Source organism: Plectropomus leopardus, chromosome 6 (genome assembly GCF_008729295.1).
Source record: "Plectropomus leopardus isolate mb chromosome 6, YSFRI_Pleo_2.0, whole genome shotgun sequence".
NCBI lineage: Eukaryota > Metazoa > Chordata > Actinopteri > Perciformes > Serranidae > Plectropomus > Plectropomus leopardus.
The window spans coordinates 7,057,551-7,072,933 of NC_056468.1; the positions used below are offsets into that span (position 1 = coordinate 7,057,551).

Genomic DNA, 15,383 nt, shown 5'->3' on the forward strand with positions numbered 1-15,383 from the left:
TAGCTTGATTTCTTTTAAAAACATTGGAAGAGGTCAATGAGCAATAAAAAAAACTAATGACCCCCCCCCTTAAATTACTGATTACATCAGAGCTTTATTAAAAAGTCTTGCGCACGTACTAGAAGGGGAGACAGGCAGGGCGGCCGGGGAGCCGTGTGACGCCATGAAATCAGCCAGCTGTCTCAGTGCCCATAGGTTGGATGAGCTGCCACCTTTCTTCATCTGTTCCTGGATCAGCACATCCAGCTCCTCCCTGAACGACTACACACACAAACACAGATGTTTATGCATATTATCACACACACGTAGAACCAGACCACACGTTACAAAACTTTTCACTTTTCTTGTGATACTGAGTGTGTAGGAGTTGGACAAGAAAAACTCCATAAGAATAATGTGAAAGATGCTGTAATCACATCAAAATTCACGGGGGCTTCGAACACACTCCTACACTACGAGGGCAAAGGTGAGTGAGCATATCTAATGAGTCAGCCTCTGCATCAGTCCTTTCACTTCATGGACAGCCTCTCCACTCCACACACAACTTCACTGGCATCATGCAGCCTCACTGTTGCCCTCCCATATACATAAACACACAGTCATTCAGAATGAGTTCAGCACTGACTGCAGCTCCAGCTGTCAAGTGGCTCTTGAGAACAGACTTATTGTAATGTGAGGAGATAAGCACATCTAGAGGAGAGGAGAGGAGAGGAGAAGAGACGCAGAGAGAGGAAGAGGACTGAGGCAATAAATCACACACACACACACACACACACACACACACACACACACACACACACACACACACGCACACACACACACACACACACACACACACACACACACACACAGACGAACAGCCCTCTCACCGGACTCTGGAGGAGGCTGGAGATGCGTTTCTTATGCTGGGGTCCGGAGCTGGGTGTGGAATGCTGAGGAGACTGGAGGACCTCGGGGACCTCGGGGACCCCATCACTGGGGCTGCGCTGCACCGGGGTGCCTTTGGGGGTGGGGGACTTGCTCATCTTCTACTGGTTTGCAATGGGTGTCTTACAAACAGCGCTGGGTGGAGATAACTGTAAAGAAAGACTGTAAATATTATAAATGCTGCTTAAACAGTGTTTTTTACAGACCTATCATAATCATAATAACAATCATAATAATACATCGGACTAACATCATGTTTGTGAAAGTCCTCAAAGATTCTTTACAGAGTGTCAGATATATATTAGGGGTCAACAGGATCTCGGCCTCGCTGATTATTAGAACCGATTTTTGGCGTTTTGCCTGTTACACCATTTTATTTAATGATCAATGATAAATTTAATAAAAAGAGCAAAGAAAGTGTCAGCGCTGGAGGAACTTTTACTTTGTAAAACTCAGAGAGCTATTTCCTAAATTCATTTTTTAAATTACAATCTTTACTTGACTTTATTTAAAAAGTTGCTGGGAACTTGTACTTGATGTTGAATGTTTCACTTATGATTTAACATTTGCTAAAAGCATTTAAGCAAAGTTTTGTGTTGAGGTTTGTTACAGTCCAAATTCTAAATATTGAAAGAAAGATTTTCATTTTTATTGAAAATGGATATCAGTTTCAAATATCAATTATGTGTCTCATTAACCACTAATAATCAGTATCAGAATCAGTCCTGAGAAACCAATATCTGTTGACCCCTAATTTAAATAAATAAAAACAAGCAGTAAAATTCTCCAATAAAGGCAGTAGAATACATGAAATCAACTACTATCAACTAATAAGAATATGAGGGGTGTAGCTTAAGAAGGTAAATCTAAAAATTTGGGTTTTGAGGGCCTTTTTAAATGTTGAAAGTGTTAAGGCATTTTTGATGTGGTTTGGTAGTTAGTTCCATAGAGAGGGGGCAGCGACTGAAAACGCTCTGACACCCATGCTTCGCACTTGGTCCTGGGGATTTGCAGGAGGTTGGAATCAGCAGAGCAGAGGCATCAGGAGGGGGCGTGCTGGTGGAGGAGGTCAGAGAGAAAGGGGGAGCCAGTTGTTAAGGGCCTTGTAGGTGGTGAGTAGAATCTTGAAGTTTATACTTTGTTTAACTGAAAGCCAGTGGAAGTCGTGGTGTACTGGGCTGGTCATGTGATACTACTAAGTAGGCAGGTGGCAGAGTTTGTACTGGAAATTATTAAGAAACTGTGTGTGGTACCATGAGTACCCAGACTTACTGCATGGGAGTTGCCAAATTAGCTCTCAAAACATATAAACTTACAAGTTCTGTTTAGTAAGATAACCTTTACAAATAAACACTACTTGACACTTCTCAGGTTTGAAGCCTAAATGCAATCACCACAAGTGAAAAGCTAACGGTACGCCACGTCGCACCACTTAACTCCGCCACCACAACAAGGCTGTAAAGCTGCGTTCTGCTTGATGACATTCTGTAGTCTTATTTAGCCACTTGTAAGTAACCACCTTTTTTAAGATGCATAAAAGCTTCAGAATTCAAGAGTGGGGTATTTGCTGATATATGACATGGCATGATATTTTATGCCATTTAAAAGAAAAATTGAAAGTCTGTTAACAGAGACCTTATATCAAGCATTTAACCGAAAACCTATTCCCAAACCCAAAACCATTTGAGACAAGGGAACCAGGAGTACTTAAACCCTAACTCATTTCCGGTTTTAGGTCCTGGGGATATGCAAGCTGTTACCCATGAGTCTTTGTGCAATCATGTGAGCTAGCAAATGCCTTATCAATGTGCTGTATTGACACATAATGTCCAGTTAGCTGTATTATCATTATTATTATGTGTACGGTGACACACCGTCGACCTCAGAGACCATTGGCAAAAGTGCAGTCAGCGCAGAGCAGTCTCTGATCTCCTGTTGCTGAGTGAGCCAAAATCACATCTCATCCACTTTCTCCTGCGACCGGACATTAGCCAGAAGAAGGCTTGGTAGAGGAACAGCTCTCGATCCAATCTGGGTCATCCTTACCCTGATGCCGGCTCTCCTCCTTCTCTTCATCCGGCACTTTTGGTTTTGTTTCTCCCCTCTGGTCTGACTGACCACTTAGTTTATGCCGTTGTTGGGGATCCTCTCGCGGTCTGCTGCATTCAGTCCAAACTCCACACAACTTTCCTGATGTTGACAAGTAATTCTCTATCGCAGAAAAGTCGTGCTTCAGCAGAAGGGGCCATAATTTTGAAAAAATAGAAAAATATAACAAAATAGTAGCAAGGATTTTGAGGAGCTACAGGCTGTTGCATCTATATGCACTGCTGTCGTCATAGCATGGACAAAAGTACAGCAAAGTGGAAATGGGTGCAGACCCAAATCATATTCAGGGAATTATCTCAAGTTAATACGATATAGTATGCAGTAGAGGGGCCCTGCTCCGTCTCTCTTTGATGTAAGGATTCCTTGGGTTAAAAGACATTAAATATGCATCAAGTATATTAAGTACTATGCCATAGAGCAGGGACACTCAACTTGCTTTGCTTGGGGGCCACTTGTAAATTGTAATTTATTGTTTTAAGAGGGGACCAATACAAAATCAAAATATACACCACCAACACAAACAATAAAAAAGAACATTAAATGCAGTTACCACAAGGAAGGACTAAAAAGTATGTTAATATATGCTAGAAATAAACCATAAAAACTAGACAATCATAAGACCAGTGAAGATACACCCTGACATTGACATGCAGAACATGACATACAAAAGTCGTGCAACAGTGCTTTGAAACGGCCTCAAGGAAAGGAGTGCAGCTTTAAGTCTTCCTGCAGAAGATTCCACATAGTATATGGAGCTGCATACATAAAAGCTATTTTGCCAAACTCTGTATGAACCCTAGACAATAAGAGCAAGTTCTCTGAACAGAGAGCACAGCCATTTTTTCATTTTTTTGTAAACACATAAATATGCTGGAACTAGGCCAAGAACAGCTTTGTAAATAAGAGAATTCCATCTGCATCTAGATTTTGCAACCCTGACTTTTGTATCAGGACATGTCTAAAGCTAGGTGTGGCTGGATATGATTGCAAAATTCACTTCTTTACTCAGACGACCACTCCGCCTAATTTATCGCATGAAGTGACAACTACACTTTATCAAATGAAATCTTTTGAGCAACAATGGCAGGTAAAGCGATTTTGAGCTGAATTTACCCAGAGTTTGAATTCTTGAACCTTCAAATTACTAACAAGATGCAGTCCATTTACAAAATAGAAGAAATACAGTAGGTTCAGCTTCAGAAACTTCTGGAGATCAGCCTGAAGGCACATCATGACACATCATGAATCAGAAATACATTAGAAATCGCACGTCCCCACTAATTGGAATAATGAAGCAATTTGTGGCAGCTCAACCGTCCCTTTCTTATGGCAGGACAGGCTGAGTCAAAGGTGCCGGCGGATGGCAAACATGATACTGACCAGCAGACAACAAGCTGCATGTTGCTCCACGCTGGATCCAGACGCAAGTTTTTTTTAGTTTTTATAATGGACACACTCTGTATTTTAAAAATGTTTCAAGTCATCACTTCCTGTAATACGTCGCCAAGCAATTGAGGTAAGAGTGCAGTACAACAGGGACGGAGCAAATATGACTTAATGATTGAGAAAAATATATATATTATGAAACTTAGTTTTAAAAGAACAACTATTCTTTTATATTTATATTCTTTTATAGGCCACATGCTCCTAAAGCAGCAGTCATTATGTAATTTGCATGAAAACATATAAACAGGAAAGAAATCCAGGCACTCCAAAAATGTGAAAAACAAGGAGGAATTACATGAAAAGGCCTTTCTCATAGTGGCTAAATCATTAAAAAAGCCAACATGTTTCGACCACTGTTGGTCTTCATCAGGGCTTTAAATCATGTTTTAAAGTGGTCAAAACATGTTGGCTTTTTTAATGATTTAGCCACTATAAAAAAAGGCTTTGCAATGTAATTCCTCCTCTTGTTTCACATTTTTGGAGTGCCTGGATTTCCTGCCTGTTTATCGTGTTAGTTCCCATTTTCCATGAGAACCTGACACAAGTGTTTGACCTAAGTTTGATCATAGCCTACAGAGCAACCAGTCATCCCTCTCTTTTGCATGAAAAGTCTTTGTTGTCATGGTTTACACAAAGAAATGTAAGTGAATGTGCAAATGGTAGAAGATCAGCATTCAGAATAGCGTTTACTCTTTCTGAGCCTCAAGGGGTAACAAAAGCCCTGCCCATCAGCCCAAACTACGAAGAGATCCAGCAAAAAAGATCAAATCTTAAACAACTGTCAGTTCGATCAATACTCTCACTTATGTACAATCAAACCCAAGCAAATTCGATATCCTGCATTACCATGAGAACAGAGTTTCCTATTGACAACAATAAACAATATTTGTATTTCCAAACGGCAGTATTTAGATGAAAAACCTACCCTCACATTAAGGATGCTGTATTCCTCAGGGCACTGGGTGCTGGAAGTGCACAGCTTTGGAAAATGCAGCATTAGCAGAGCTCACATGCAGACAGGAAGTTAGCTAGTGATACGGCTTGGTAATTGGAGAAAGGGTAAAGAGTTACCGTAAGGATCTTCAGAGAGAAGCTGGCCACTCCCCGACTGAAACACACTCAGCTCACACATGCACGCACGCACACAGTGCTGCAGGGAGCAGATAAGGTCCCAGACACACCACGCCCTCTCTCCTGTGCTACATCTCACTAACTGACTCAATGACTTACTTGCATTACTGTAGCATCACCAGCTGTGCATCCCTGATCACATGCATTCACATCCAGGACACGCTTTTCAGATGCACAACAGCACAACAGACTGACATCACATCCATGTGTATGTCCAAAGCTCACTGCGTTACACACGAGAGACTCTGACAGATGACTAAACCTTTAATGGAGTTTGTGGATAAACTGTGCACTTTAACCCGACAATATCGGCCTGTGCTCAAAAGCACTGAAATGTTACATCAGCTATAGCCAACAACAATCAGCCACACTCTAAAGAGCTAGTTTGAATGTTTTTCCTTAAGGTTCCCCTTTCCTATCATTTTGCCAGCTGACAACCCCTGACTATGTAACAGGTTTTATGGATATTTCATATTTTAAAGCTGATGTATGGGGACAAACCTCTTATCTCTGAAATTTCTATTCTTCAGGATTTCGAAAAATAACCCACTGTGTTTTTAAAAGGATCCAATGGAGACAGGGGTTTTTTTATACATAAAAAACATTTAAAAAAAACCATTTCATTGGTTGAGAAATGGTAAAACCCACTGACAGACATAGAAGGGGACCAAAAAAATCAATTAAATCGATATATATATATATATATATATATATATATATATATATATATATATATATATATATATATATATATATATATATATATATATATATATATATTTATGTATATAGTGAAATGTGGAGATATGAGGCTGTGCCTGACAACGATGATATATTTAATGCACATAAACAATAACAGCACCAAAGAACTGATAAACTGCACAATCAAGGTGAACAGTAACTGCAGAAAGTTTGCATAAAGTGAGCAATTTGGATGACAAACAAACATACATTATTTAATTATTTTTTGCTAATTTTTGGGCCATGTCTTGTTAAGTTACTTGTTACCTCCAAGCTATGTTCTTGAAAAAAAAAGAACCAGTTTGATCAGGTTTCAAAGGGTTAAAATTAAGAAGGTCCTGAGCTCTCCCTTGAAGCTTTGGTGGCCCTTAGTGGGTGTTAAAACCCCAAGGTTGGGAACGAACCAGTGCACGAAAGCACTAACTGAACTCTACTTACAACTGAATCTAAGATATTTCTTTTTCCAATAGCTGCTGTTTCCCTTTTAATTTGATGTTCAGTTCTAAGCAATCACACAATCTCACTTCATCCAAATGTATCCATGTGGATTTTTTAAATAATGTTTCTTATGTTAAGCTACTCAGTCTAAAACAGCCTAAATTTGAGGCAGTAGCTCTCTCACAATAGAGGCTGGTTCACAGTGTATATGACTCTCTCTCTCTCAGGGGGTATCAGGGGCCCAGCTGCTGACAGGCAGCAGACAGAAAGCCTCTCTCTCCAGGGAGGGTCCTAATGACTGAGGGGAGACATGGGGATCTGGCTGCTGGCCCACCATCACTTCCTCCTGCTCTTATCCTTACTCGCACTGTGATGGCAGATCATGCTGCATCATCACCTTGCTTTTGTTGCATAAAATCTTAGCACACAGGGGGGAGCTGGCTTCTTGTAAAAGCAGAATTTCAGTATTGCATAGCTATTGCTTTCTGCTGTGTATCTTTCACCGATCAACACATTTAATGCTGCTGTGCTCTACTGCAAGACTGAGATCTTTGGCTTATTGCGCACATTCAAAGGACGTGAACTCAACCACCCGTTTTCTAAGTTTGCTCTACAATATCTTTACATATACATCTACGTCTGTATTGACTGCTGTTAATCTACACACATGCAGTGGTTTTAGGAGGTCTGTGTCTGAGCACTCACATGCAGCAGCAGAGATGCAGATAGAGGTATAATTACCTAAGTAGCTCAGGATTGATTTTCTTTGGCTTCCCTTTCATTAGGTTTATGTCATAATGGCTGTCTGTGGATCCCAACCAATTATGTCACTAGTTTTAAGCTATCTAAAGGTGAATAATTGTGATCATGTTTAAACCCATTTAAAAATAATTTACAAACAAAGCACGTTTTTACTTTCTAAACCCATCATACCTACTTGTAATTTTACATTTATTTTATTTTTATTTATTCATGTAATTTTTGTGTTGAGTAAATATTTTCCCAGTATTTTATTTTATTGTTTATGCAATGTCATTTTTGTATTCAGATTTTATGGCAGTATTGTATGCCTTCATTTATCTTCTTATATTTGCTTATTCATTTTATCATTCCAGTGTTTCTCAATCTCTTTGTGAAGCACTTTTGTCATATTTTTTTTGTCTTTTAAATGTGCTCTATAAATAAATCTGACTTGGCATTATAGTTCCATAAAAAAAACAACTTGTTTAGATCTTACGTGTTGTCCTGTTTGAGAATTAAAGAGCAGGCCATCAGTTAGCTATCAAACTTTGTTTACTTTTATATTGCGTACACTCAGGTGCATTTATATTGATTTCACACGAATCTCAAACTTACATTCCTGCCTGACACATCAAAAAAAAAAAAAAAAAATTCAGATAAGAATACACTGTTGTTATGGTGTGTTTCTTTTTTTCAACTCCAGGACTTCACCTTTTAACTTTCATACAAAGAACAGTAAGTTTTTAAATTCTAACAATTAATTTATGGCGGAGGGAGGGTCATGCATTTTCCCTGAGTCACTCATGGAGGCTAAAGGAGAAATATTTGTGGCTCCAAGGAGGGTAAAAAACAAAACAAAAGACTAAGTCACACCCATGCCAACCCCCTCCTCTGATAAATAAAGAACAGTCCCTTATCTCAATCATTTTAGTAGAAATAATCAAAGACTTCATTTATACATATTTAGATAAGAGCTAATAAAAACTAAATTCTACTGACAGAATTTAACATCAACTTCTCCACTGCCCTAGCTGAGATGAATCCATCCCATGTCTGTCATTGTGCTGAGAAAGATTAAAATCTGCATCCACTCCCAACCATCCTGCTCCACATGGGGGGAGGAAGAAGAGGACAGGCTTATCGATCAGATAGTCATGTGAGTGCAAGGATCCACATTGTATACCAACCGCTTCATATTTCAACGTGAATGCACAATATGGTTTTATGGCTCTATAGCATCCTCCACCCGCTAGCGGCCCGCGCTCTGCATGGCTGCCTAGCAACACTCGCACGCGCTGCAGCATCAGCACCAGGATCAGCTAATGGCCACCCGCAAAATGCAGAGGCCGACAGCGACGGCTAAATGACACTCTGCTCTGCCCGTGTAGCAAACGCGCATCTACAAATATGTATATATATTTCAAATGACTTAAGGAGCTCATGATGTCCCACATATTAATCCTGTTCAGCGTCCAGAGCACGCACAACACGAGCTACTGTAAAATAACAAACAGCCATCGCTGGCACGCTAATGAGGGAGATTTGACACTGCACGGCTTAAAGCGCTGCCATCACAGACTTGCAGTAAGAATGCCCGACACAAACTGCACATAAGGGACCCTGCACTCGCCACAGGCCTCCATCTGCAGAGCACAATGAAGAAGAGAAAGCATGTGCAATATGGAGAGGCTGCCGTGTGCCGAAGAATAACAGTGCATACAAGCACACAGCACAATCTACGTGTAAAAAGGCAGCGGGATGCGCAGTGAGCAACAACAACATGCTAAACATCAGGCCATAAGAGCGTGCACACACGGCCGATGCACGCCTCAGGGAGGACTCTGCATCACGCCCAGCCATTTAAACCACGATTGTTCGACACAACTCGATAGAAACGTTAGCAGGCAAGTGTCCTCACCTCAGTGCATCCCCAGGAGCGCGTCCTCTGTGCGGGTGCGGCACACCCACACAGGAAGCAGATGTGCTTTAATTACAATAAATCTGTCACTATTGGTTCGCAACACCAGGGCTCCTTTGTCAGACTATTTCAGGGCCTCAGCTGATACCAAGTCAGTGGACCCTGATGTTTTGCATCGCTCGGTGCGCCTGGACCAGCCCACTGCCACGCCTGTCCACAGTCTGACACCCAGGGGCTCCCACTCACACAGAGAGTCAGCCTTTGCAAAGCATTTGTTGTTGTCTTTTCTTGAAGCCTACATGCAGCCCTGGTGTGAATCTAATGTGTCCAATAAATGTTGTTTAGTTGGCTGATCCCAATTCAAGTAAGACAAAATATATCCCATCAAACAGGCGCCACCTCCTGTCCTAACGGAGAAGAGCCTGTACATTGTTAAAAGGAGATTTAAAGTGATTTTGTCACATCTGAATCGAGACTGACACCCACACAAAACAAACAAAAACTAACAGTATCTTTTCACAAGTACTTCAGTTATATGTGAGTTTTAGGTTCTTTTTACTTTCCTTGAGAATTTCCATTTTCGGCCACTTCATACTTCTACTTAGTGGAGGAGGACGTATAATGTTCCTTTACTTAAATAAAAGTAGGCTACTGGTACCACATTAAGAAAATACTCTGTTACAAGTCAAAGTCCTGCAGTGAAAATATTACTGAATTTAAAGTAAGTAGGATTAATTACGAAAATGTACTTTAGAATTAAAAGTACCCGATGGAGAAAAATCTTTAAAAACTAGCCCAAAAAATTTAACAATTGTTTGTTTTTGTTTTTGTTTTTTTTTAAAAAAAGACTTAATATTTTATCAGTGTAGTTCCCAATTAATTTTCTGTCAGTGGGATGATAATTGATAGATTCAGCAGTACTTGAATAAGCTGTGACTTTTATAACAGAACATCATATTGTATAAACTCCTTTGTTTTTATACAAAATTATTAATTTGTAATATATTTGTAGTATCTGCATGATAAATGGCAGGCGACTATGTGATGACGTTGGTCCAAAGTGTTCTCTTACCCCAAAAAACAAACAAACTAAACACTATTATTCTGACTTATCCTTAGAAATTCACAACTTTATAAACTCTGAGAATATCCAACTTATTTTCTCAGAAATTTGTGCATTTTTTTCTCACACATTTGTGACTCTATAAACTCAGAGAATATCCAACTCTTTTCTCACATATTTGCAACATTAATCTCAGACTTTTTTCCTCCAAATGTTGCCCTTCATTTTTTAACATTTTTATCTCCAATTGCCCTAATATGCCATTATAGTAACTAGTAACTAAGCTTTCTGATGAATGTTGTGAATTAGAAAGAACAATATTGACCCCTGAAATGTAGTGGAATAAGGAGTATAAAGTGAATGAATAGAAAACACAAAAATAAAGATTCAAGTACAGTACTTGAGTAAATGCACTTAGTTACATTCCACCACTGCTTCTACTCTATATTTCAGAGGGAAATATTGTACTTTTTTCAGCTTGACAGCTTTGGCTACATTGAAAATAAAGCTGATGAAACATAGAGTAGGATCATCTAAGATACTTTCCTATTTGTCAGGCATCATGAGACAATTAACATCTTAACAAAAGTTTGCTTCTCCTATAATAGTTACACCATTAAAATGCTGTTTAAATGTTAATGTATCAGAAATAAAACTTTCTTCATCATGAGCCCCTGTGACTTTGATACTTTAGGTTAGGTTTGTCTGAACATGCTTATTATAGTTATACTTAAGTAAATATTTGAAAGCAGGCATTTTATCTGTAATGGAGTGTTCTTATGCTGTGGTGTTGCTACTTACACTTCATTTAAGTCTTTTTTTCATCCTCCACCACTGCAAATTTAAATGTAATTATATCTTAACAGAGACTTCAGTAACAATGGGTAATTACAAAATTCAAAATACAGAATCATGCATTTTTGATATTTCCAGTTGTAGTTTAATTTCAGGTGTGATGAAATTAAAGCTTTTAACACAGAGAACAAAACATTCAATTATATGGTCAAATCAACATGAAAGCAAGAAACTAATAATCATTGAATATTTACTAATAGTAGTCTTGGTATCATAAGGTGCTAAAGTTGACCGAGAAGGCATCCAATTGCATAAACTCTTTCAGGCAGTAATTTTAAAAACGGAGGCTGTCTTTTACATTTTATTTTAGGGCTGCCAAGGGTACAGTTTGTAAAACAAAAATAAAAACATGTTCATATTTACTCAAAATTTCAAAAGTTAAATTAAATGAGACAAATAAAATTGCATTTTCTTTGAGAATAATCCTTTCTTCAACACGCCCCTAGAAAATAAAACAAGAATTATCTTAAGTAGCACATTTCCACAATTACTACATTCAGTGAATTGTTGACAGAAGTGACTCATCTGAATGTTTCTTTTGGTAGCTAAACGGTCCCTGACATCCATGTAAGATCTGGTAACAGGTGCAAAAGAGCATTCTACTTATGCACATCAGTGACGCTATGTGCAACAGACTTGCAAAATTCAACCAGCAGAGTCTGCTGTAACAATGCTTTTCAAATAAGGTTTCTCTACAAAGGTCTTTATCACTGCACTCCACTGTTGTTGCAAAATGAAGTATAAAAAGTCCAAGAGGGGAAATTACTCCTATATGCTGGAGTTTGTCGATTTGAACATAGTCACACCTAAATCTCAACTTCAAATGAGCTCTATTCAGCCAGAGCAACTGAAAACATCTGCATCAGTGTGCCAGGCCTGTAAGCACAGTGTCAGTGTAGTGGTGACAGCAGGAAGGTACCACAGTTTAACACTAAGAATACACCTCAGTTTTAAATAGCTCAATTAACATACTAACATTTACTCTGGTTGTAAAAATAAATTAAGTAGCCCAATAAAAAGGACAAATGTCAACCAATGGGCTCTTCTCACAGCAGACATTTTGACTTGTCACAGCTAAAAAAGTGCTGATGTTGCAACATGAACAATGGCTGTTTTAATTGCATGTCCAGTATGACGAGACACTGATCCATCATGCACAATTCATAGTTTTCACGTCACGTCACATCCTCATTAGAAACGGCCAACTGGAGGGCAAAACAATGCCTTTTGCCGATGCCCGCAAATGCATTTTTGTCAGGACTGTGCTTAGCTTTGCTATAATGTGCTGATGAAGACACAAGCCTGGGCTTTGCTTTAACATAATCCCATCTGAGAAAGGACACCCAAAGAGTAAGAGATTGTGGATTTGTGCTACTACATATCCCCGTTCCCAAGAAGAGCAAAGAAGGGCAAACCATCAAATAGAGAACATTTCATCAAAAGGTAAGCTAAAGTAAACACTAAGTATCTCAATCATAGTTTTAGTCATTATATCTTCTTGTGGGTGTTCTGATGAGGTTAATTTTTGTGGACCGACAGCAACTCCAGTGGCTTTGAAGAGTTACTGTTACACTAGCTATCAATAACTAATTAGCACTCACCTTTTCTTTGACAATGAAGAACTTCTTGTCTTTTGCCTGCCAAATGGCAGCATTTTTGGCCCATCGAGGTTGGAAATAAATAGAAATGGCTGTACTTCTGTATGCTTTCATCCTGGCAGCAGTGTAAGCAGAGGGATTCTCCACAAGAGGAACTCTGGCAGGAACTAAGCTGTTTTGGTGACAGAAACTTTATGGTGGGTGCTGCAACTGGATCGGAAGTTTGTTCTAATATCGTTCTTTTTCTTTTTTGGAGTGATCCAAATATTCATGGCATGAAAAAATTGATATTTGATGGGTTTGTGCTGTAGTTCAACTGAGTTTCCACTGTTGGCCACTGTGTTTGAATGTTGTTTTGCCCTCCAGGGCTCCGTGCCAGTCACATGACTGAAAACTGTGAATACCAAGACCCTGAAACTGATACGCCTAAATGCAATCTAGTTATATTTCATTTTATTATTTACACGTGTGCTTTTCAATGTTCCTATTTAAGTGCGTCACAGTTACTTACTACTACCACCACAACCTATAATAATATTAATATAAATAACAAAACAACAAAAATAATAACATCGTAACATTTCAAATTATTATAATCTCTGATATAACCTGCCTGTATTCCAGTTTGTGTTTTGGCATAATTATTTACACCCTGCTAGACTCTTTAACGTGACACCCTGTTAGACTTTTAATAATCTTTTTTAATTTTCGGTATGATTTCAGCAATCTGCATTTTAAAATTGAAACTGTATTTCTGATTATTTGACATCCATGTATAAAAAATAACTTACCTGGCAGGTTTCCAATATTGGCCTAAGGCATCAGCTTTCAACACCATTTAGCAGGTTTTAGACATCTGTTGAATAAAGAAAGAAGGTGATTACATACAACACTATTGATATTTTGTCCTTACGAAGAAGCACCACATTTGCAATTATTCAGAGTTTTTCAGTTAATGGGGATAAATGGTTCTGTTGTGCTAAATGTTGAATTTTCACTTTTCACTCATAAATCTCCTAATCTGAGCTTAAACTTGGTTTCACTGTTTGCAGCGTACACGTGTACACACACACACACACACACACAAAAAAGTATCCTTGTGTATACCTCTTCACCTTGATTTATGCAATGAAAAGACAAGGTTTTAGTGATGATGCGAATGAATCACTTGTAATATGAGATGCTAAAGGCATAAAGTGCCTGGTGGTGATTGCAACATGTAACATGTTCCTGCAGAATGAATTCAGTAATAACACAAGTGTCTGATTGCCTATTGTTTGAAGGGCCTGTATTTATTCCTGTATACAATATGAAGGCTGCCTTCATTGTATTTGAAAGGTTACATTCATTCGTAACTGAGGAAGATTTTGCATCCAGTTGGTCTGTTATCTGAATGGTTTGATGGTGAGTGCTAAACCAACAAAACAAACATAATTAATCACTGATTTTCATTTTAAACTCCAACTGTCATAAAAAGCCTGGGGGAAAGCACAGTAAACAGCATTTATCAATAATAATAATATTTATATTTATCAATAAATACGTTTATGTGGACTAAACTGTTCAAAGCTTTGCCAATACAAAAATCATTCAATGACCACATCTTCAAAATTCATGACTTTCTCATTCAAACATCATCAAACCTGTGTATTCACACTCCATTTTGCATGATATTGTAAAAACCGTTAAATTTACATTGAAAAACACATAATGAATGCAAGTTAGACCGCAATTTGCTGCATTCTTCTTTATAAAATATATACTATGCAGGATTTTTCCAGAAAAACAGTCTATAGAGACTCATGCAGAACTCTTAGTCATCTCAGTCACCTAATCATTACTTATTGCACCGGTGGTGTGCTGCCCTGTATATTTCTGCAGAGACTCTGGTGCGCTCAGGTGAGAAAGGTAGCGACCAGGTGCTACACTGTAAGTAGCAGGCACCCTAGAGACACGAAACCCCTGCAAATGTAGCAAGGCAAAACGCCAAAAGAGACTGAACCTGGGGTCGGATTTAACTTTCACTTTTGCTAGTGAGCGTGTTTACAAACTGTAAACACTCCTGCATAGTAAACCTTTAACATTTAGAAATATATAAATAAAAATGTGCATGTGCTTTGTGGACTTGGAGAAGGCATTCGACTGTGTCCCTTGGGAAGTCCTGTGGGGGGTTCTCCGGGAATATGGGGTTTCAGACCTCCTGATACGGGTCGTCCATTCACTGTATGACCGGTGCCAGAGCTTGATCCACATTGCCGGCAGTAAGTCGGACTCATTTCCGGTGAGGGTTGGACTCCACCAGGGCTGCCCTTTGTCACCGATTCTGTTCATAACTTTTATGGACAGAATTTCCAGGCGCAGCCAGGGTGTTGAGGGGGTCCGGTTTGGTGACCTCAGAATTGGGTCCCTGCTCTTT

General features: G+C 39.0%; 1 protein-coding gene across 5 annotated transcripts in view; it reads right to left on the minus strand.

Annotated features, from left to right (window-relative positions):
• The window catches only part of add2 (adducin 2 (beta)), a 30,058-nt gene extending 16,238 nt beyond the window's left edge, over window positions 1-13,820 (minus strand). For 3 of the 5 annotated variants that reach the window (XM_042488469.1, XM_042488466.1, XM_042488470.1), the window contains exons 1-3: window positions 9,452-9,753; window positions 870-1,076; window positions 120-261 (exon numbers count right to left, since the gene is read on the minus strand). In XM_042488469.1, the coding sequence (XP_042344403.1) occupies window positions 120-261; window positions 870-1,025 (298 nt within the window). In that variant the 5' untranslated portion in view covers window positions 1,026-1,076; window positions 9,452-9,753. Of the gene's footprint in view, window positions 1-119; window positions 262-869; window positions 1,077-5,407; window positions 5,504-9,451; window positions 9,754-13,758 lie in introns of those variants that run through there. The other 2 variants (XM_042488468.1, XM_042488467.1) reach the window with 2 other exon arrangements.
• Window positions 13,821-15,383: the final 1,563 nt, after the last annotated feature.